The sequence below is a fragment of the Balaenoptera acutorostrata genome, chromosome 3 (genome assembly GCF_949987535.1).
Source record: "Balaenoptera acutorostrata chromosome 3, mBalAcu1.1, whole genome shotgun sequence".
NCBI classification, from domain to species: Eukaryota; Metazoa; Chordata; class Mammalia; order Artiodactyla; family Balaenopteridae; genus Balaenoptera; species Balaenoptera acutorostrata.
Genome location: NC_080066.1, coordinates 158,979,783 through 159,004,074, shown reverse-complemented (window position 1 = coordinate 159,004,074; position 24,292 = coordinate 158,979,783). Strand labels below are relative to the sequence as shown.

General features: G+C 37.0%; 1 protein-coding gene across 8 annotated transcripts in view; it reads left to right on the top strand.

Moving 5' to 3' along the window:
• CEP128 (centrosomal protein 128) overlaps positions 1-24,292 on the top strand; it is a 465,294-nt gene that overhangs the window by 11,537 nt on the left and 429,465 nt on the right. For all 8 annotated transcript variants that reach the window (XM_057544276.1, XM_057544282.1, XM_057544280.1 and 5 more), the window contains 2 exons: positions 16,537-16,698; positions 18,372-18,458. In XM_057544276.1, coding sequence (XP_057400259.1) covers positions 16,552-16,698; positions 18,372-18,458 — 234 coding nt within the window. In that variant the 5' untranslated portion in view covers positions 16,537-16,551. The remainder of the gene's footprint in view (positions 1-16,536; positions 16,699-18,371; positions 18,459-24,292) is intronic.

Genomic DNA, 24,292 nt, shown 5'->3' with positions numbered 1-24,292 from the left:
ATAGAATCCAAATATTTTTCTGAGTTTTTACTTTAGGTCTTTAACCTTGTTTCTGGTGTCTTATTAATAATTATGAATGATCCTAAGAGGCTTATCAGGTCTTTATCAGATATTAGCACCTCCCTGAAATTCATATAATCCTTGATGTATATCTGTACAATACTGGTACTTGGATTGTTTGGGAGATGGGAGTATTTGTGGTTACATGAATCCATTTAGCTGATGAACATTTAAAATCTACTTTATGCACAGTGTTTGCCATGAAACAGGTACTTATGACTGAATGAGCTCATAGATGAATGAATAGGTGAATTAAGGCTAAGCCTGAACTAGGCTTTTAGTGAAGACAGACTTCTTGGAACAAGTGAACTCTGATTATTTAAAAAAAAGAAGGACTTCCCTGGTGGCGCAGTGGTTAAGAATCGGCCTGCCAATGCAGGGAACACAGGTTTGAGCCCTGGTCTGGGGAGATCCCACATGCCGCGGAGCAACTAAGTCCGTGCGCCACAACTACTGAGCCTGTGTTCTAGAGCCCGCAAGCCAAAACGACTGAGCCCACGTGCTGCAAATACTGAAGCCCACGCGCCTAGAGCCCGTGCTCCACCACTGCAGTGAGAAGGCCACGCACCACAAGGAAGAGTAGCCCCCACTCACTGCAACTAGAGAAAGCCTGCGCGCAGCAACGAAGACCCAATGCAGCTGAAAATAAATAAATAAATTTATTAAAAAAAAAGTTAAAAAAATAAAAAAAGAAGAGATAATTTTATAGATTGTAGGAAGAAGGAAAAAGCTCAATGGTGGGAGAGTGAAGGCTTTAAAATGGCAAAAATGGGTTAGCTTGTGAGTGGCAATTGGTACATTAAAACAGTACTGAGAATGGACACAGATAGTAAAGAGCCTAGGTAATTTGGAGTGTGTAGAGCTTTATAGTACCAATAAATAGTAATTGAGGAATGTAGGTAGCTGCAAATAACAATGAGAAAGTGATTTGCAATAATTCAAGCAAACCTAGGTTTGATTCAGTTATAAGTTTTAACACATTCAAATGAATTTGAAATGATTATCCTTGTTTACTCAAGACATAGCAAGTATTCATATTTATACTATTTTGTAGTTCAATCCATATTGTCTGAGGACTTAAGATAATTAATCTAGGCTATTTACTGCAAAAATTATTTCATCCAACAATTATTTAATTAGAATCACCAATTGCAAAATCCTGTACTTTGAAATTTGTCTCTGGATTAATCAGTGTAATAAGGAGAATTTAATTGTAAATTCATTAAAAAATATTCCAGCTACACACCAGGCGCTATGCTCAGTGTTGAAATACAACCATGAACAAAGTAAATGGAGTCTATGATGAGATTTAGAGACTAGAAGGGAGACAGACAAGTAAACAGCCAGTTAGCTATGTCTGGGCTGTGAGGAGTTGGTGTCCAAGGTGGACTCTTGGCCCAGGGTTAAGGTGGGGGCAGTGAAGGAAGGCTTTCTAGGGGAAATTTCCTCTACTGAGATTTGAAGGACAAGTAAGAGCCAAAGGAAAAGGAGTGAAAAGAATGTTCTAGGTGGTGAATTCAGCATAGGTATAATGGTGAGATGAGCATAACATATTTGAGAAATTGAAAAAAATTCTGTGGCAGGAATAATTACATATTATGGACATGTTTAATTATTGTCTTGCTGTAAGTATGGAACTATAAGTATGCAGACAGAAAAGATCACTTCTGGCTGGAGATGGAAGGCTTCGCTGAGATTGTATTATTTGACCTTTACCTGGAAAGATGGGTGGAATTTATATAGGTGGCAATGGTCGACAGCAGAGGGCATTTCAGTCAGACCTAATGACATTAGTGAGGGATGGAAGTGGTAGAATAGCTGGTGTAATAGCTAAATGTAGGCCTTATATTTTCTATGATTCTTTCATTAAGAGAAGGGTGGCTTGATTAGGGTCTTGAATTTCTGATTCAAGAACCTAGACTCAATCACATGGGCAGTGGAGTGTCAGTGAAGGTTGGAATGGATAGAAAAAGACTCAGAGAAACCATTATAGTGGCTAGTAATGAGTTAAGAAAAGTCCTGAATTATGAATGGTGTCGGTGGTAATGAGGAGGGATACATACATAGTTAGGAATCTGGGCCTTGAAGAAAGACTCACGACCCGGCCCTGCTGTTGGAAGCTGTGTAACCTTGGGTACCTTACCTAGCTTCTTTAAGCCTCTTATCTACATATCATGATGACAATGGTACTTACTTTGTAGGGTTATTTTCATATAGCAAGCTGTGATGTTAGAGCATTAGCTATTCAGCATTATTATTTCAACTTTTGTTTTTTGAAAGTTTTTGAAATTGAGGTTCTTTTTTTTAAAAATTTTATTTATTTATTTTATTTATTTATGGCTGTGTTGGGTCTTCGTTTCTGCGGGAGGGCTCTCTCCAGTTGCGGCAAGTGGGGGCCACTCTTCATCGCGGTGCGCGGGCCTCTCACTATCGCGGCCTCTCTTGTTGCGGAGCACAGGCTCCAGACGCGCAGTCTCAGTAGTTGTGGCTCATGGGCCCAGTCGCTCCGCGGCATGTGGAATCCTCCCAGACCAGGGCCCGAACCATTGTTCCCTGCATTAACAGGCAGACTCTCAACCATTGCGCCACCAGGGAAGCCCGAAATTGAGGTTCTTAACTGGAGTTTACATCCATGTACTTGCAATAATTGTTTCAATGTAACTGGTTTTATATGATATTGAGCTGTATTTTATTATAGTTGGATTCTTTTCTAATTCTATATCTTTAAAATTTTTATGTATACATTTAAAAATATTAAAGGAAACAGTTCATGGTACAAAGAATTACAATCACCTTTTAAAAAAAAATTAGAAGTTTTTATTATATCTTGGAAAGAATATACACGTCATTCTTTTTACCCACGTTAAAAATTAAGAATAAAAAATACCAAACTCTTGAGTAAGCATATTTCTAAGTACAGTAAAAATGTATTCCAGGTCATTATTATAGAAGAGTTAAAGGGAGATCTAAAGATATAAAGTAAAAGAAGAGTGGGGGAAGAAAGAAATATGGGGATTGAGAAAGAGTGGAGCAAAAATATTAATAATACTTTTTTTTTAAGTTTAAGGCTTTAGGATATGATTTCTGGAAAAAAAAAAAAAGGAATGCTTTTCGGCTTGAAAGAGGTTGTAAATATTCCTAATATGAGACAGGATTATTTAAAACTCATCTTAAAATACCTGTAGAAAATTGGATGTATAGCAGATTTACATAGTTAATACTTTATTATCATATACTGTATTCATTATATAAACCTTTAGTTCTGAGTAAATGGGTACATATGGAATAGTTTGGCCTATTTTAAATGCACTGGTTGTGTGTGTATGGTGGGGGGAATGGATCATAAGAAATATGGTAGGGAAGGACAAAAAAACTCCCAGACATTTCAGTGATTGGGCAATGTATTTGGAATTTACACAGTTCTTTTGCATCTAAGAATGCTGTGGAAAAGGCACTGGCTTAGAGACACAAGCTCTAGGTTCCAGTTCTGTTATTGTAACTTTTTATCAAAGCGATCATGGATAAGTATTTTACTCAAAACTTTGTTTTCCTTTAGCAACAAAAGTAAAGGGTTGTAATTATACCAACTTTATAGGATTCAAGTGGAGATCAAAAGGGAAAATGCTAATGAAAATTCTTTGTAAGCTATAAAGCAATATGCAAATTTAAGGTATAAATAGCAATAAGAAATATTTCCCTTTCTTAAAATTTTTAATGTTGTTTTGTTCACTAGGAAAGTCAAGAGGAGTTTCTGTTTCTACTTGAAAAACTAATAGGAAGAAAACAAATAAGCTTTATAATACACTTAAGAAATAGTATGTTTCTTTTGAAAACCTTAATGTTACAGGGAACACATAAATAGCCCCAACTGATATTTATGATTACTTTCTCAAAAATTGGTGGCCTGTCACTTGTTATATCAATTGTTAATGCTCATTTTGTGCATCCTAATATGAACCTGTCCTTTTTTGCTTCTACGGTTAGAAGAGTCTGAAACCAACCTGTTTTCTCAAGGAGAGCAGGCTCGAGAGGAAATGTCAGGAAATTAACCATCTTCTGAACCAAATCAAATGACTTACTAGTAACCTATATATATCAGCTGGCCTTTACTGCATAATAAATAAAACCTTGCCGGTATACAACAGTACACTTTAATTGTCTGCTTCTCTTGGCTAGAGGCGTTTGTTTGAGCTCAGCTGTCAGGTCTTCCAGCTGATCCAAGCTGGAAGCCACTGGGGCAACCATGTATCCCACACCTTCCGGTGGGATAGCGTGGGCATGTCCTCATGGTGATGGAAGAGTTGTGGGGGAGTAGGTTCCAGTGCGTAATTCCATTTCAAGCATCTCCTTGTGCCATGTCAGTGAAAATCCAATTGGCCAAAGTAGGTCAAATAGCTGAGCTCAGAGACAGGGGGTAACTCTACCTATGGTAGGAGGGCAGTGCATCTTGGGAGGGGTGAAGAATTGGAGCCAAATTATGCAAGGTACAACACTGTGTTCTGCATTTAATTTCTTCTATATACAATAGTGCGAAAACATTCTAAGTAGTTTGCTGAAAATCAAGTCCTTATGCTCAATGTTTGTATCTCGTTCTGGTTTTACAGTGTATAGGCATGGCTAATATTGAAGCTGTATTACTCAATTTCCCTTCTGGTCTGTAGAGGAAAGCATTATCTTTCGAGCATTTAACCTTGATTAATTCTTCACAGTAGAATTGCTCATTTTTAACTGGAGAATGAGGCTGATAAACTTCCTTTGTCTTGGTTCTTTATCCAAAATAGGGTTGCAAAGTCAACTGCTAATTGGGTAACACACTGCTGAAGCAGGCCCCGTGGGGACTGCAAAGGGCAAAGGGCAAGAGGAAGGTACATGACTAACTCCAGGGCAGCCACTATTTATGTCTGTGTTGCCATGGGAAAATTCATCCCCAGTGTTGCCAGATCTTTGGATTTTTCAAGAGAAACTGGAAATTAGATTTTTTATGTGAAGTCTCTTTGTTTTCAAATTAAGGTTTTAAGGTAACACAATGAATGTTATTTTAAAATACCTATTGGTTGGCTGGATTTGGTCTGTAGTTCTCCACTTTTCATCCTCTGATTTAAACAGAATGGTGTTAGAAACTCGGGGATCCTAGCTCTGTCTTTGCCCAGGCTGATCTCTTGCCCAATCTGGAACAGTTTGGACAATTATTAGGGGTTGCCTGCACCCCTAGAGGGCTGCATTGTTGTCTGCTGTTTTGGGAATAGTGCAGTTTGTATTTATTTTTTCTCTGTCAGCAAATAGAGAGAGTACAATTCTAGGGCTGAACTACAAGTAAGAAATCCATCTTCTGTTTGTTAGCATCCATTTCTCTCTGTTTTCTTTTTTTTTTTTCCTCTTGGGTTTTTGTTTATTGTTTTTTATCTTGACATGTTTTAATTTAATTTTTTTAAACTGCCTCATTTCTTTTAGAAGTATGTGTAGGTGTAAGAGTCTAAAGTATCTGTGAGACAGGAAAAGAGTTGTTACGTAACTTTATTTTCTTTTAAGACTGCACTAATTTTTAACACCTGGCAGATATATACTCAAGCAGCTACTAGTTTTATCTCCACGTCTGAGTAAACAGTCATTTTGTATGCCACGTAGCCTTTTCCGGAAATGCCCCTGCCCCCTGCTTGATGGGTCCTGGTCCATGCGACTCTGCCCTCTTAACTCCAGCAAGGGGAGCATAATGGAGCCTGGGGGCTGAGTCCTCCTGACGTCATCCGTGGAATGGAGGTGTGTGTGTGTGAGAGAGAGAGAGGAAGGGAGGGAGGGAGGAAGGAGGAGAGAGGAAGAGAGGAAATGGATAGCAACAACAGGAATAAGTGGAACATACAATAAAAAATCACAACTAGTGTATTTGGAATATTAGTATATGTGTGTTAGTATGCCTATATATTTAATTCTGTAAATCAGAAGGTCTCAACTGGGAATGATTTTACTCACCCACCCCATCCCTGCCCCAGGGGATATTTAGGAATATCCGGAGACAGTTTTAAATCCATGCCCTGGTGGAAGGATGGGAGAGCTCTGCTTATTTGTCTCTTCTCTAGTTCCTCTGAGACAGATGGTTTTTAACTGAATCTCGTTTCTTTGTCTCATCCATCTGTCAAACTTCTTCTCATCCTTCCAGATGGGTGGAGAGATCCTAACCTGACTCCCCGGGCATTTTGTCATATGACTTAGTTCACCGTATGTAGAACTTTTACAAGTCTTTCTCTCCCATCACGGACAGTGACTTATTTACTTTCATCTTTCATTTCTGATGTAGTGACGATTCAGTAAATGACGAATGCACGAATCTGTTGTACCTCTTTGATTCTGTTCCTGTGGCTTATATTATCTCCTGACTTAACTGAGAACTAGCTACTGAACTGGACAGTTGACTTGGATCTTTTTTTGTGAGGAGACTAACAGTCCTCATTATGTTTAATTTTATTCCCCAACAAAAGGTAATAAGTTCAAATTGTAACATCACAATAAAACATTTAATTATTCAGGAGCAGGGCAAGACACATTATAATTAACTCCCTCTTATGCGTCCTCATATAGGTGGTAATAGATGCCGTTGAGTAGCCCAGGCAGTCTTAAACTAAAGATTTGGCGTGAGGTCTCAACCACTCTGTCACCTTGGAAAATGTCCCCGCCACGTGGAGCTGGCCTTGGGTTGTGGGCAGGTGATGACTTGAGGTTTGGTGTTCTTGATTCACTCTCAGTCCAGCGGATCTCCTCCGAGTGCCAGCTGTGTTAGAGTTCTGGGCCTTGTGGTGTCAACAGTGAATACGCAGAGTAAATGCCTCCCCTCATGGAACTTACATGAGGACTGGAACAAAATCCACACTTCTCTCAGCCTTGAAGCTCTCCATGCACTGTCCCTAGCCTGCTTCTCAGACTTCATCCCCTGCCACCTTACTCCTTGCTCTCTGTGCTTCTGCCTTTTGCTGTTTCTCAAACCTACCAAACTCCTTCCTCCTTCACGTGCTCTGCATTTGCTCTTCCGCCTGTCTAGAATTCGGTTCCCCCCAGATGTCCGTGTGACTGGTTCCTTCTCATCATTAAGTTCTCTGATTAAGAGACCCCTGTCCTGACCACTTTTCTCTAAAAAAGCTCTCCCAAACCCAGTTACTCTTAAATATTCTGTTTTTCAGTTTTAGTTTTACTGGAGTATAGTTGATTTACAATGTTGTGTTAGTTTCCAGTGTACAGCAAAGTGAGCCAGTTATACATATACATATATTCATTCTTTTTTAGATTCTCATATAGGTTATCACAGAATATTGAGTCAAGTTCCCTGTGCTATACAGTAGGTCCTTGTTGGTTATCTGTCTTATATATAGTTGTGTGTGTGTGTGTGTGTTCATCCCAAACTCCTGACTTATCCCTCCCTGCCATGTTTCCCCTTTGGTAACCATAAGTTTGTTTTTGATATCTGTAAGTCTGTTTCTGTTTTGTAAATAAGGTCATTAGTATCTTTTTAAAAAAAATTTGATGCCACATATGAGTGATATCATATATTTGTCTTTCTCTGTCTGATTTACTTCACCTAGTATGATAATCTCTAGGTCCATCCACATTGCTGAAAATGACATTATTTCATTCTTTTTCATGGCCGAGTAATATTCCATTGTATATATGTACCACATCTTCTTTATCCATTCCTCTGGTGATGGACATTTCGGTTGCTTCCATGTCTTGGCTTTTGTAAATAGTGCTCCAGTGAACATTGGGATGCATGTATCCTTTCGGATTCTCTGGATATGCCCAGGAATGGGATTGCTTGATCATAGGTAGTTCTATTTTTAGTTTTTTAAGGAACCTCCATACTGTTCTCCATAGCAGTTGTGCCAATTTACATTCCCACCAACAGTGCAAGAGGGTCCCTTTTTCTCCACACTGTCTCCAGCATTTATTGTTTGTAGACTTTTTGATGGTAGCCATCCTGACCCGTGTGAGGTGATACCTAATTGTCATTTTGATTTGCATTTCTCTGATAATTAGTGATGTTGAGCATCTTTTTGTGTGCTTTTTGGCCCTCTGTATGTATTCTTTGGAGAAATGTCTATTTAGATCTTCTGCCCATTTTTTAATTGGGTTGTTTGTTTTTTTGACATAGAGCTGCATGAGACGTTTGTATATTTTGGAGATTAATCCCTTGTTGGTCTCTTTGTTTGCAAATATTTTCTCCTATTCTGTGGGTTGTCTTTTCATTTTGTTTATGCTTTCTTTTGCTGTGTAGATGCTTTTAAGTTTAGGCCCCATTTGTTCACTTTTGTTTTTATTTTCATTACCCTAGGACAGTGGTCCCAACCTTTTTGGCACCGGGGACCGGTTTCATGGAAGACAATTTTTCTATGGACCAGGGTGAGGGGGATGGTTTTGGGATGATTCAAGCGCATTACATTAATCTGCACTTTATTTCTATTATTATTACATTGTAATATGTAATGAAATAATTATACAACTCACCATAATGCAGAATCAGTGGGAGCCCTGAGCTTGTTTTCACTTGCCACTCACTGATAGGTTTTTGATATGAGTCTGCAAGCAATTGATTTGTTACGGTCTCCATGCAGTCAAACCTCTCTGCTAATGATAATCTGTATTTGCAGCCGTTCCCCAGTGCTAGCATCACTGCCTCAGCTCCACCTCAGATCATCAGGCATTAGATTTTCACAAGGAGCGTGCAGTCTAGATCCCTCACATGTGCAGTTCACAGTAGGGTTCACGCTCCTATGAGAATCTAATGCTGCCGCTGATCTGACAGGAGGCGGAGCTCAGGTGGTAATGTGAGCGATGGGGAGTGGCCATAAATACAGACGAAGCTTCGCTCACTCGCCCGACGCTCACCTCCTGCTGTGTGGCTTGGTTCCTAACAGGCCATGGACTGTCTGGGGGTTGGGGACCCCTGCTCTAGGATGTGGATCAAAAAAGATATTGCTGCGATTTATGTCAAAGAGTGTTCTGCTTATGTTTTCCTCTAAGAGTTTTATAGTGTCCAGCCTTATATTTAGGTCTTTGATCCATTTTGAGTTTATTTTTTTGTATAGTGTTAGAGAATGTTCTAATTTCATTCTTTTATGTGTAGCTGTCTAGTTTTCCCAGCACCACTTATTGAAGAGACTGTCTTTCCTCCATTGTATATTCTTGCCTCCTTTGTTGTAGATTAATTGACCATTGGTGCGTGAGTTTATTTCTGGACTTTCTGTCCTGTTCCATTGATTTGTATTTCTGTTTTTGTGCCGGTACCATACTGTTTTGATTACTGTAGCTTTATAGTATTGTCTGAAGCCAGGGAGTCGGATTTCTCCAGCTCCATTTTTCTTTCTCAGGATAGCTTGGGTTATTCGGGGTCTTTTGTGTCTCCATATAAATTAAAAAATTTTTTGTTCTAGTTCTGTGAAAAATGCCATTGGTAATTTGATAGGGATTGTATTGAATCTGTAGATTGCCTTGGGTAGTATAGTCATTTTGACAATATTGATTCTTCCAATCTAACTTTGATCTTATATGAATTTACCAAAAGGGTTTGAGGAGATTAAGTTAAAGAGGAGGACTGACATAAAGAAGACAGATACAGGTGATAATTGTTTGTACATGGTAACCTCTGCTGGTTTGTTAACTTTTTCTCTTGAAGGATGAGGCAGTCACACGTCCTACAGCTATTGAAACAGTGAGAAATGTATTAAAAATTTTGAACTTGGTTAGTGATTAGGCTTAAAATACACTCCCTAGCTCCCCTGACCTCCTTTAAATATCAACATCATTACCTTGAATATGTTCTTTGAGGACAGCTGCCTTGGACAGGGACTTGGAGGCACTTGGAGGCCACAGAGGCAATCACCTACTTAACATGCACTAGTCAGCCTTTGTGAAACATCACCCCTGATGCTGGTTGCTTATCTTTTATGGAACAGCTTGCAAATCCTAATTGTTTTAAACTGGCTCTGAGGAAAAGAGGCTTGAGAATCAATAAATTACAGCTCTCATACATACAAATGTGCATCATTATAATGAAGACAATCTGATGGCTCTTTAGGAAATAACAAAAGAGGTGGACTTGAGTTTGTAAAGACTCACTGCAACTCCTCTTATTAAAGGGTTGAAATTACAGGGCTGAATGCAGTTTTCCTCTCTTGCAGTGTTCAGGTTTGCATATGGGCATTTGTTTTTGATGGATAGATCCTCAGTGGGAGAGAATTGATGAAGGGTTCATTACTTGCTCTGGTGGCCATATGTCTTCGTTATAAGGTTCATTAAGGCAGAAACAACAATATTTATGCCTTTAAATACTGATGTGTTGGGAGCAGCTAAATAAACTATTCTAAGAATTGTACCATCTGTTTTCAGACCTAGAGCTTTCTCTAAGTCTCTGGAGACTTTCACCCAAGGTCACCCATCTTAGTCCTCTCCAGAGTCTTGGAAGAAGCTCAGCATCTGAAAAGCAGACAGCGTAAATAGTACTGCTTTCCCATCAATGGTAAATTTTGTTGTACCAGTAGGTGGTAGTAAGCTGCAGAGAGTATTTACTGCTTTTTCTCCAGTTAAAGGAAATGCCTTTCTCACATTCAACCAGGATTTAGGTGATTGTTTCTTTAAATTGTTCTTTAAGAGTTCTTTAATCATTCTTCAAATTTAGCAATTCTTTCTTTTCTTTTGTCAACAAACATCATGCAGAAATTTCTTATGGTAATAAGAATGAATTTCTAATCCAACTGAACTGTTTCCTTTAACTCTTTAAAAATGATGAAGATTTTTCTTGAGCATACTAGGTGTTTTTCTACTAGTCTTAATAATTCTTCTTTGGAATTCAAATTGTAGTAGTGAGTAAATATCATTCATGAACCACTTTAAATTTGTTTTCCAAAGCAGAATTTGATTGCATAAGCCATGCCAGTACACATTAATATATTTTCACATAGTCCTTCAATTTTTAAGTTCATTCCAGTATTTAGGATGTTTAAGAGAATCATTTTTTGAATCTAATGACTGTCGTTCAACAAAATTGCAAAGAAAGAATCATACATAATTTTTAAAAAATCATTCTTTTAGCTCACAAACTCATGATAAATGGTTTCTTTGGCCAGCCAGTACTCTTCAGTATGAAACGTTAGAGATTGGCATTGAAATCCTAATTCTTTAGCTCATCACTTGGTGAGAACTGGTGACACGACCCTACCTAGATAGATGTTAGGGGACTAGGAAGAATGGTCAGGTAAGTTGCCAGGAAGGAAAAGGAAACAGCTGCTAGGAAAAAGGGGGTTCTGAATGTGTAGCTTTTATTTAAACACATTTTCCAGGTTGTCAACTTGTTATTAATCTGCTATCTCTGAAGGGGATCTTTATATTTGTTTTTCTTTCTTTTAACTATATATCATATTTTTCTTTCTGATTATTCAATCATTGTAGAAAATTCAGGAAGGATAGGAATGTTTAAAAAATAGAAATTGGCTGTAAACTCTACATGGTAAATATATATACTTTTATTTTCTTCCCCTTTTGTCATCGTCCTTTCCTGCTCCTCTAAATTGGTATATGGGTAATTTGTATTCACATACAGACATCATATAATGTTTATTACAAAATTGGGATTCATACTTTTATCCCTTGCATTGCTGTTTAATGTCTCCAGAAACAGGGTTTTAATGTCTGTGTACTGTTCTATTACCTGTATGTACTGTGTTTTAACCATTCTCTTATAATTTGAAATATAAGTTGTTTTTCTTTTCCCTGTATTATCACTTCTCAGTAAATATCCTTATATATAAATTTCTGTATGTATTTCAGATGATTTTGTTAGGGGAAATTTTGGAAGTGTAGTTGGTAGGTTAAATGTACAAACTGCTGACATAACAGACAATTTATATCAACTTACACATATCCAGTAGGAGAGGATAAGAGTGTTCCTTCCCCTACAACCTGACTAACATAGACATAATTATTTAAAGGAAAACAAGTTAATGGGCTAGAAAAGCATCTCACTGATAATTTATATTTCTTAGGTTATTAGATAGAACAGTTTTGCATGGCCATGCGTATTTGTTTTTTTATGTGACTGCTCAGTATGCTTTTATCAACATGGAATGAATCTAATACTTTGGGTATGATTTCACTGGGGGGAAGATTTTCAGAGGCCTGAAAATCTTATTTTCATTAATGCCACTGATATTAGGATAAACAGTACTTTTTTAAAACTAATTTTTTTACTTGTAGTATAAAATAGTACATTCTTAATGGTCAGTGAAGAGTGTATAATTGGCGCTTACTGTTTTGTGCTTCTCTTCTTAGTTATCTTAAGGGGCTCTTGGGAACTATCTTCATGGGCCAACTCTAGTGGCCACTTCTTCCTCATTTGTTTCTCTTTTCCTCCATCAACTCCATGTCTGGGGAGTGGAGGTGTTGGCTGACTGGCATCTTTTGTTAAGACTGGACCTCTGCCACCATATCTGCCTTCTGCTTTGTGACATTTAGGGTCAGGTGCTCTCTCTGTTACCTATGAGAGGCGTGTTTGAACTTTTGAATTGTCAGTAATAGTTTTAGAAAGTGCTAAGTTTTTACCAACAATGAAATACTAATCTAATTTCTATTTTTTATTATAATCAGATTCTTTAATGTCTTTAAAGTCCTTCTACCCTTATGACACATAATTGAAGTCCTTTCATATGCTGTAAAAGTGAATGTTTCATAAGCTATTAAAAAAAACCATGCAAAATTCTCAGATATATCTCACCTTAAAATGATATTTCTACAGGAGTTCCATCAGATGCAGGAGTTTGAACATCTTTTATTGCTCAAAGTAATTGAAATTAAAAGTTGAAGACTTTGTGTGTGAATTAGTGAAATTCATGCTGGAAAGTGTGATTTTTTTCTTATTAAAAGTATGTAATCCTTAATAGGGGTGAAAGGTTTTTTTTTCTTTAATGTGACAATTACAAATAATTTAGTTAATGCTGTTGTTAATTTTGTGTAATGCTGCTAAGATTTTCTGTTTTAAATTCACATATCCCGTGTCTTTACTTGTTAATATTTATCAACTGATTATAATGTGTTTTCCATTACGAAAGACTGCAAGGTACATATACCTGCGGTAAAAGTATAAAAGTGTGGTGTGGAAAGTTAAACACAAAATCATTCTGGTAGTTATCCCAGGGGAGGTGGGGCAGGAGTAGTACTGGGTGGAGGGTAGTGTGCGAGGGTACTAAGACTTTATTTATAGTATTCTAAATATTCTATTAAAAATATTAGAAGCACACGTGTCAGAATGGGAAATAATAATATTAAGAATATATTATTTAAAATAATAGGGAAATAAGGTGATAGAAATAGAATAAAGAAGACAGAAATAGAAAAGAATAATAATAACATTCTAGGTAGTAGATACATGCATGCTTGTTATATTAGTCTCTGTACTATTTTATATTTTAAATATTTTCCCAAATTTTTAAAAATAACCATAAAATTTTCAGTTATCCCTGTTTGTAGTCAAATTGAAACTCAGACTGTCTGCTCATTCGATGGGTCTGATACACCATTTATATCCATTGAAGTTGTGTGTAGATAACTGATTATTATTAAAAGTTTGGTACTCAAAAAAATCAGGTTGTCTCATAGATGGTTATCTTGTTTCCTGCTCTCACCAGTAGCCATTATAGTTAGCATCTGGTTTTCAGTGTTACCTTTTTATTGTGCGTGGTGGTATCCTAACTCCAATTTAGTTTCCAGAATTTTGACTTATTAAAATGAAACTCATTATACTTTTAGATACAAAATTTTGACAGATCCAGGCATAATTATTATTTCCCATTATATAAGAAGTAGAAGGAACAGGAAATAAAAACCCCTTTACTCTGAGGCCAATGGTTTGATTTGTTTTCAAGGCTCTTTATTATATGCAGCATAGATACGTCACTTAGTTTTTTTCCTGGTGCCTAATACAGATTTCATATTACTACTTGATTCCCAATCTCCCTCATTTTGATATTTTTATGCTTAAATGAAATGAGAGGGAGTTGAAGAGGCTGTAGACACATGTGAGCCATGGCCTGCTGCTGCCTTTAATGATTTTTACTAACTGTTAAGATTGTTGGTAAGTAGTGTTTAGGGGACAGCAGAGCAAAGTAGAATGAAGAGAATACTGAAGGTGGAGAAGCCTGGCTGAATCCCGGGTCTGCATCCGTGGTCTGCTACTTAAAATCATTATATGATGTTGGACTTGTTATTTAACAGCTCCCCCTCAGCATCCTCGATAGATGAGGGGTTAACTGCCCATTTTAATAAGTTATTATGAGAATTAAGTTGGATTGTCTGTGTGAGCATCTATATAGTACTTAGCATTGTAGCAGGCTCTCAGAAGATGTTGATTTTTCCTGTTTTCACTAATGGAAGATGTTGGAAAGTACATTTACATAGAGCAAATGATTTTAGGTCATGTGGCATACATAGATTTATGGGTGTGCTCACATGAGTGCGCACAGGCGTGCAAAGACACACACACACACACACACGTGATTTCCTAAGTATAAAGGTGAACTTTACATTTAAGATTTCTTCCTAAGTTTATTCTTTTGCATTTAAACAGTTGTGATCCTGCAAAATCGTAGCCAAACAGTTGCTTCAGGCCTGTTTCTCGTTCATGTTTTCTGACGTTAGAGAGCTACGTCGTGGGCACTGTACCTTTGTACTTCTAGACAGGGGAAGGGGGCGAGAACCAGAGAAGAGAGGTGAGGAAGGAAGTTGAGAGGCCTGGGCAGAGGAGAGGCTCGAGTGTGACAGGTGTTTGCTAGCCCTGTCTCAGCCAGCTCGAAGAAGTTGGATGTTCCGTTGATTCTTTTCCTGGTGCTACAAGGACAGACTGTATTTCACTTTGAAAAACCTAAACTCACAGCAAGCTTCCTTGCTTATCTTTTTATTTAGTTTTATTTTATTTAATATTTTAAAAGCATGACTACTTTCATTAAATGCTTGAGAATCTATACATATTTAGCAAATTCCCTTTATCTTGGCTTTAGATGTATGGTCATGTACTTCCCAGATGCATTCAGAATAAAGATCCAAAAATTTCAGAATATTCTTGATTATTAAAGAGAGGTTTCATCATACTGTATTTAAAAGGCCAGAAAACTGGCCATATAGATTTTAGGAAGATTATAACAATTAATGTTAAAATAAAGATTATGTTAACCTTCTATTAAGCAGAAAATGAAATTATAGGAATACTCAAACTTTCACTTTTGATAATTGAATTTTCTCTGATGCTTCTTTGTTATAAATATATTTCATTTCTTCAATTTCTATAAAAGGTATTCTGAAACTTTTGAGATCGTCTTGCGTGAAATAATCTTCTTTTGCATTAGATTGAAAATCGAGGTAAGGATGGGAGGAAAGCATATTTAGAGTCTTTTCTACTGATGAGATTATATTCAGGATGTTTGGCTTTCTATTTTGGTGGAGATGTTGAAGATTCCATCTTCTCACACACTTGTTATTGTAGAGTTTGTACCTCTGTTACTGCATTTGTTTAATTCTACTATATTTTAAATTAAGGTGTATGAGAGTGTTCACTGTACAGTGAATGGAATTCTTTTATTTTAGGTCATTCTGTGTGTGTTGTATTTTTGTTTAAAGATACACATGTTCTCATAGCTTAGTCGAATGGACATCAGACTAGGGCTTCCCTGGCGGTGCAGTGGTTAAGAATCCACCTGCCTATGAAGGGGACATGGGTTCGAGCCCTGGTCGGGGAAGATCCCACATGCCGCGGAGCAGCTAAGCCCGCGCTCCACAACTACTGAGCCTGCGCTCTAGAGCCCGCGAGCCACAACCACTGAGCCTGTGCGCCACAGCTACTGAAGCCTGTGCACCTAGAGCCCATGCTCTGCAACAAGAGAAGCCACCGCAATGAGAAGCCTGCACACCGCAACACAGAGTAGGTCCTGCTCGCTGCAACTAGAGAAAGCCCGTGCACAGCAACAAAGGCCCAATGCAGCCAAAAATATAAAATAAATAAATTAAAGAAAAAAGAATGGACATCAGACTAATATTGAGACCTGCAGGTTCTAGCCTTAGAGAATATCTGTGGTTTGTTTTGTTTTGTTTTTCTTCATTGTAGAGATACCAATCTATGTGTGTCATATACCTTACAGTGTTGTTGGTAGAGTTATGTGAGATACTGTATGTGAAAGAGCTTATAAAATTTAGGAGCATTGCACAAAACTAAGTGATTATTATTATTTGGAGTTGTAAATGTCTGAGGAATTGCTCATAAACCAGAAAAAACAAAGGAGGGAGAATTACATGTGGAAGTGACTTGTGTTTTCAAGCTATGTGTTAGAAATTATGATATGGCAAAGGGCTAATGTAATAAATACTTAAAAAGATCAAAAAGTAAATAGTTAAGTTAATCTCTTATTTCTATGCTCTTTACCATTTGATTGACCTTGACCTGGATTTATTTTTAAGGATTTTTGCACCTCAATGGCAGGATCCTCCAACGATTCAGACCACTTGCACTCTCGTGACCGATTGGGTCGATGGGCTGCCAGTTCAATACGCAGGGAAACTCGAAATCGTTCTACTGTGGATGTCACTAAGAAGGTCAACACTATAACAAGTACTTTACAGGTTAGTTTAGCAATGGTTGCATGTAATAGATTTTAACTAGGTTGAGCTAAGAAATGGTTTCGGTCAGTGTATTAGTTTTTTATGCCATGGTAACAAATTTGCACAAAACTAATGTCTAAAAAACCCAGAAATTTATTTTCCTACAGTTCTGTAGGTCAGAATCTGACCCTGGTTTCATTGGACTAAAAGTAGGATGTCAGTAGGGCTGTATTCCTTTTTGGAGGCCCTAGGGAAATGTCTGTTCCTTTTCCAGCTTCTAGAGGCTGCCCACATTCCTTGTTTTGTAGCCCCTTCCTTCCCCTTCAAAGCCAGGAAGGGTGGGTTGAGTACTTATATCATATCACTCTGACTACTCTTCTGCTTCCCTCTTCCACTTTTAAGGATGCTTGTGATTGAGTCCACCCAATAATCCAGGATAATCTCCTCATCTCAATGTCCTTAACTTAATCATAGCTGCAAAATCCCTTTTGCCATATAAGGAAACATATACATAGGTTCGAGGGATTAGGACTTGGACATCTTTGGGGGCATTATTCTGCCTAACACAGTCAGTAAAGATATTTGAAATATATGATAGGTTGTGGAAATGTTTTGGGACAAGGCAGTATTTTCAAATAAAATACTGTGGGAGTGAAACCAATAGGAATTATTACCATAGTTTAGCTTCTTGTGGACATTTGCCTTTAGAGAAGTTCATATTTTGGGTAGGTAAATTATTCATGGATGAATGATACTGAGATGCCATTTTTATTTAGAGGCTAATTTTTGACAGTGTTTGGAAGTTTGAGTGGCAGCAGTTTACATTCCCTCCATAGGAAAGGGCTTTGGAAAAGAGGTAGAGGAAGGGCAAAAAGAAAACTCAGACTTTTTTTCCTACCCTTTAATCTCAACTTCCGTTTTGCCTGGATAAACATGGATTTTGGCTTTCAATTGCTTTGGGTTAGTATGCTTAGATAAGAAGAGGCTAATTTCTGGTGGAGAAACCATAATTTGATTTAAAACTCAGGAGACTTTTTCTTTCTAAACTTATTTAAATTAACGTAGTATTGGATTTTTGCAGTACAAATTCTTGTACTTTCCCACTACTGAAACGTATTAGTAAGTATAATTTTTGAAAGAAATGCCTCCATTTACCTCTCAGGTGAAACCTAGCATATTTAGGTGGAAACCATTTTTATTGTAATTATAAACAAATTTTATAGCTAAAAGTTAAAGGATACTTTGTTTTCTTTTCTCTTAATGGTGTTCTTGAGGTAAAGTAATAATTGAAATAACATTGATCCTAATGATTTGCTTGTCATGAACACAATCGACTAGATTTTTCTCAGGATTTCTCTTCTATAAAGAGGGTGTGAATTAGTTGAGGTGCACAAATTGACGATGAGGATTCTTTTCCAATTTATGGTTTTGTTGCCAACTTATTATGGAACCTTGGATAAGGATTGAAATTTTGTGCTTCAGATTTCACACAAGTAAATTGCAGATGGATTTGAGTTTCTCTGTCAGTGCTGTTAATAAGATTTATTTGATATTTATGAAGTATATTGATACCCAACTTAATTATTATATAAATTGTACCTTTTGCAAACGGGTGACCTAGCTGTTTGATATGCCACTAGGATTGATTGGGTAAAACATTGTTTGGAGCAATAAAGTCCACTTTCTTTCTTTAGGACACCAGTCGGAACCTGCGGCAAGTCGACCAGATGCTTGGACAGTATCGAGAATATAGTAATGGACAGGCGGGGGCTATAGAACACGTAAGAATGTTTACATATGTTTGCATTTTCTCTTACCTACCTTTTTGGAAATTTAGTTGTTGAGGAGTATGGATGTGAGATAAAGGACGTAACCACTGTGAATAGCTTTAGCTTTTCAACTGCTTTATTATTTTATAGTTTATATTTAGCTTGTCAGATGGCTTGCCAGGTAGTTTATATAGATTAGATTCTATTGAATTTGAAAGCTTTACTTTTTTTTTTTTTGGCTGCGCCACATGGCTTGTGCGATTTTAGTTCCCTGACTAGGGATTGAACCCTGGGCCCTCGGCAGTGAGAGCATGGAGTCCTAACCACTGGACCACCAGGGAATTCCCTAAAATGAATATTTTTTTATTAATATTTTGCTAATTCTGTCTCTTATTTCCTTCTTTTGGAATTTGCTAACTCATCTACTGTAAACTCTTAGAAAACCAATGAAATTTATTCCTTCATGTTTCTAATTATGAGTATACACTCTAATAAGGTTAGTATTACATGTGTGCTATAATGATAGTTTTATATATATCTGTGCTGTACTGAGTTGTCACATAAGTCCCAAGTTTAATTGATTATTTGTTATTTTCTTTTTACAAAGCAGAAGTATAGTCATCATTTGCTTGTAATTGGAAGCTAATTGCTTGAGCACAGGGAACATATTTTCTCTCATAAGGTTTTTTTTACTACTTTCATTTAGAAAATAAACTTGGACTTTCTTGCATCTACCAAATTTTTATGATTTATGGTATATTTGCAAATGGGGCCATAGATTTTATGTATTTGGGTAGCTCATGAAATGTTTTAGATTTAACTACCTTATTAATAATGGGAGTTAATTCTCTGCTCTTTAATTTATTAGTAAAAAATTAAAAACATTCTAAACTAGTAGCAGAGAAAAACCTACTTTGTCAGGTTGAATATTAGACGAATTTCCCTTGAATTGAGCAATTGGGAAATAAAACTATGTATTAAGTGAAACATTTGTACAGGTAAGCTTTTAAAACACAGAATGTGTTCTCCTAGAATTGGTAGGCCTAGAATTGAATAATGCTGAGCTCTGGGGGAGTAGTTTTTTTTTTTTTTTTTTTTTAATAAATTTATTTATTTTTTTGGCAGCGTTGGGTCTTTGTTGCTGTGCATGCGGACTTTCTCTAGTTGTGGTGAGCGGGGGCTACGCTTTGTTGCAGTGTGTGGGCTTCTCATTGAGGTGACTTCTCTTGTTGCGGAGCACAGGCTCTAGGCATGTGGTCTTCAGTAGTTGTGGCACAAGGGCTCAGTAGTTGTGGCTTGCGGGCTCTAGAGCTCAGGCTCAGTAGTTGTGGCGCACGGGCTTAGTTGCTCCGCGGCATGTGGGATCTTCCTGGACCAGGGCTCGAACCCATGTCCCCTGCATTGGCAGGTGGATTCTTAACCACTGTGCTACCAGGGAAGCCATGGGGGAGTAGTTTTATACATGGAAGTAGATAAGCTAAACAGGTATTTCTTTCCCATCTGAGTTGTAAGTACCTAGACTGCAAAGCCACTCATATTTAAAATAGGACACAGGAGAATAAGATTCTTTCCTTTTACTTTAGGCTGTTCCTTGTCTGGTCTAGAGTCTTCCCCTTAGTTTCCTCAAATTCTTGTTCTGTCTCAATGATTTCTGCTCCCAGCATGCCAGAGGGGGATGCCACTCATTGCCTTATATTACACTCCCTTGATAGAGCAATGATTTCCACCCTACCAGCTGTAAGTAACCTGGGGGGGCACCTGCTGTAATCTAGGGGAAAATGTGCAACTCACAAAGAGTATTTCTCACAACAGGTGAATCTGATGGGCTGCTCAGTGAAAATTGCTTTCTTAGCATTAAAATACTTACTGTTACAAAATATAGCAGTAAAATGGGCATACCTAAAAATGAGTGTATGTAATGTGCCAACTATCATGTGATTTATCTGAATCTTTCTATTTGTATTCTTTAAGTCCTCTAAGTACATGATAGTATTATCCTCTATTTAAAAAATTTTAATTATTGTGTGTTCTGTTTAGGGAGGGACCCTGGAGAGTGATTTGTTTGTTTCTTTCTTTTTGAGACTGTGCTCCAGTTCATGCACGTTCTCTTGATGTAGAACCTGCTACTTTTTTTTCAACAGCCTGTAACAGGCTAATCCATTTTCAAATTATTATTATTATAATTATTATTTTATTGAGGTATAGTTGATTTACAATGTGTTAGTTTCTGGTGTACAGCAAAGTGATTCAGTTATACACACACGCATATATATTTTAATATTCTTTTCCATTATGGTTTATTATAGGATATTGAATATAGTTCCCTGTGCTATAGAGTAGGACCTTGTTTATCTACTTTATATATAATAGTTTGTATCTGCTAATCTCAAATTCCTAATTTATCCCTCACCCACCCCCTTTCCCCTTTGGTAACCATAGTTTTCTATTTCTGTGAGTCTGTTTTGTAACTAAGTTCATTTGTATCATATTTTAGTTTCCACATATAAGTGATATCATATGATATTTGTCTTCCTCTTTCTGACTTACTTCACTTAGTATTATAATCTCTAGGTTCATCCAATGTTGCTGCAAATGGCGTTATTTCATTTTTTATGGCTGAATAGTATTCCACGGTATATATGTATATACCACATCTTCTTTATCCATTCATCTGTTGGTGGACATTTAGGTTGCTTCCATGTCTTGGCTATTGTAAATACTGCTGCTATGAACATCAGGGTGCATGCATCCTTTTGAATTAGAGGTTTTTCTGGATATATGCCCAGGAGTGGGATTGCTGGATCTTATGGCAATTCTATTTTTAGTTTTTTGAGGAACATCCATACCTTTTTCCATAGTGTTGTACCAGTTTACTTTCCCACCAACAGTGTAGGAGTGTTCCTTTTTCTTCACACCCTCATTAGCATTTATTATTTGCAGACTTTTTAATGATGGCCATTCTGACTGGTGTGAGTTGATACTGCACTGCAGCTTTGATTTTCATCTCTCTAATAATTAGTGATGTTGAGCAACTTTTCATATGCCTATTGGCCGTCAGTATGTCTTCTTTGGAGAAATGTCTATTTAGGTCTTCTGCCCATTATTTGATTGGATTTTTTTTTGTTGTTGTTGTTATTGAGTTGTATGAGCTGTTTATTTATTTTGGAAATTAATCCTTTGTCGCATTGTTTGCAAATATTTTCTCCCATTCCGTAGGTTGTCTTTTCATTTTGTTTATGGTTTCCTTTGCTGTGCAAAAGCTTATAAATTTGATTAGGTCCCACTTGTTTCTTTTTGCTTTTATTTCTATTGCCTTGGGAGACTGACCTAAGAAAACATTGCTACAATTTATGTTGGAGAATGTTTTGCCTATGTTCTCTTCTAGGAGTTCTATGGTGTCGTGTCTTATACTTAAGTCTTTAAGCCATTTTGAGTTTATTTTTGTGTATGGTGTGAGGGAGTGTTCTAACTTCATTGATTTACATGCGACTTTCCAGCTCTCCCAACACCACTTGCTGAAGAGACTGTCTTTTCTCCATCATGTATTCTTGCCTCCTTTGTTGTAGATTAATTGACCGTCGGTATGTGGGTTTATTTCTGAGCTCTCTATCCTGTTCCATTGATCAATATGTCTGTTTTTGTGCCAATACCATGCTGTTTGGATTACTGTAGCTTTTTGTAGTATTGTCTGAAGTTTGGGAGGGTTACGCCTCCAGCTTTGTTCTTTTTCCTCAGGATAGCTTTGGCAATTCTGCGTCTTTTATGGTTCCATATAAATTTTAGGATTATTTGTTGTAGTTCTGTGAAAAATGTCATGGGTATTTTGATGGGGTTTGCATTAAATCTGTGGATTGCTTTGGGCTGTATTACCATTTTAACTATGTTAATTCTTCCAATCTAAGAGCATGGGATATCTTTCCATTTCTTTGAGTCATCTTCCATTTCTTTTATCAATGTTTTTTATAGTTCTCAGCATATAAGTCTTTCAAAACCTCTTTGGTCAGGTTTATTCCTAAGTACTTTTTTTTGCTTTTGGATGCAATTTTAAAAGGGATCGTTAGGGATTGTTTGTTTACATGCCTTTTCTGATATTTCATTCTTAGTGCAAAGAAATGAAACAGATTTCTGTATGCTAACCTTGTATCCTGCTACCTTGCTGAATTCGTTTATCAGTTCTAGTAGTTTTTGTGTTGAGTCTTTAGGGTTTTCTGTATATAGTATCATGTCATCTGCATATAATGACAATTTTACCTCTTCCCTTCCAATTTGGATACCTTTTATTTCTTTTTCTTGTCTAGCTGCTGTGGCTAGGACTTCCAATACTATGTTGAATAGGAGTGGTGAGAGGGCATCCTTGTCTTGTTCCAGATTTTAGTGGGAAGGCTTTCAGCTTTTCACCATTGAGTATTATGTTGGCTGTGGGTTTGTCATAAATAGCTTTCATTATTATGAGATATGTTCCCCCTATACCCACTTTGGTAAGAGTTTTTATCATGAATGGATATTGAACTTTGGTTAATCCATTTTAATCAGTGTTCAACTGTTAAAAAAATTTCTCCATGTTAAATATCCATTGCCTAGTTGAAATTAGCATTTCTCTTTTAAAATATAAGACATTTCCTAGGAAGTGGGATCAGCCATTCTGCTCTAGGGAAGACAAGAACTTTTATTATTTTTATTTATTTATTTATTTATTTAAAAAATTTTTGAGTTTTATTTTATTTATTTTTTTATACAGCAGGTTCTTATTAGTCATCAATTTTATACACATCAGTGTATACATGTCAATCCCAATCGCCCAATTCATCACACCACCACCCCGACCCCCCTGCGGCTTTCCCCCCCTTGGTGTCCATACGTTTGTTCTCTACATCTGTGTCTCAATTTCTGCCCTGCAAACCAGTTCATCTGTACCATTTTTCTAGGTTCCACATATATGCATTAATATACAATATTTGTTTTTCTCTTTCTGACTTACTTCACTCTGTATGACAGTCTCTAGATCCATCCACGTCTCAACAAATGACCCAATTTCGTTCCTTTTTATGGCTGAGTAATATTCCATTGTATATATGTACCACATTTTCTTTATCCATTCGTCTGTCGATGGGCATTTAGGTTGCTTCCATGACCTGGCTATTGTAAATAGTGCTGCAGTGAACATTGGGGTGCATGTGTCTTTTTGAATAGTGGTTTTCTCTGGGTATATATATGCCCAGTAGTGGGATTGCTGGATCATATGGTAATTCTATTTTAGGTTTTTAAAGAACCTCCATACTGTTCTCCATAGTGGCTGTATCAGTTTACATTCCCACCAACAGTGCAAGAGGGTTCCCTTTTCTCCACACCCTCTCCAGCATTTGTTGTTTGTAGATTTTCTGATGAAGCCTATTCTAACTGGTGTGAGGTTATACCTAATTGTCATTTTGATTTGCATTTCTCTAATAATTAGTGATGTTGAGCAGCTTTTCATGTGCTTCTTGGCCATCTGTATGTCTTCTTTGGAGAAATGTCTATTTAGGTCTTCTGCCCATTTTTGGATTGGGTTGTTTGTTTTTTTAATATTGAGCTGCATGAGCTGTTTATATATTTTGGAGATTAATCTTTTGCCTGTTGATTCGTTTGCAAATACTTTCTCCCATTCTGAGGGTTGTCTTTTCGTCTTGTTTATGGTTTCCTTTGCTGTGCAAAAGCTTTCAAGTTTCATTAGGTCCCATTTGTTTATTTTTGTTTTTATTTCCATTACTCCAGGAGGTGGATCAAAAAAGATCTTGCGTGATTTATGTCAGAGAGTGTTCTTCCTCTGTTTTCCTCTAAGAGTTTTATAGTGTCCGGTCTTACATTTA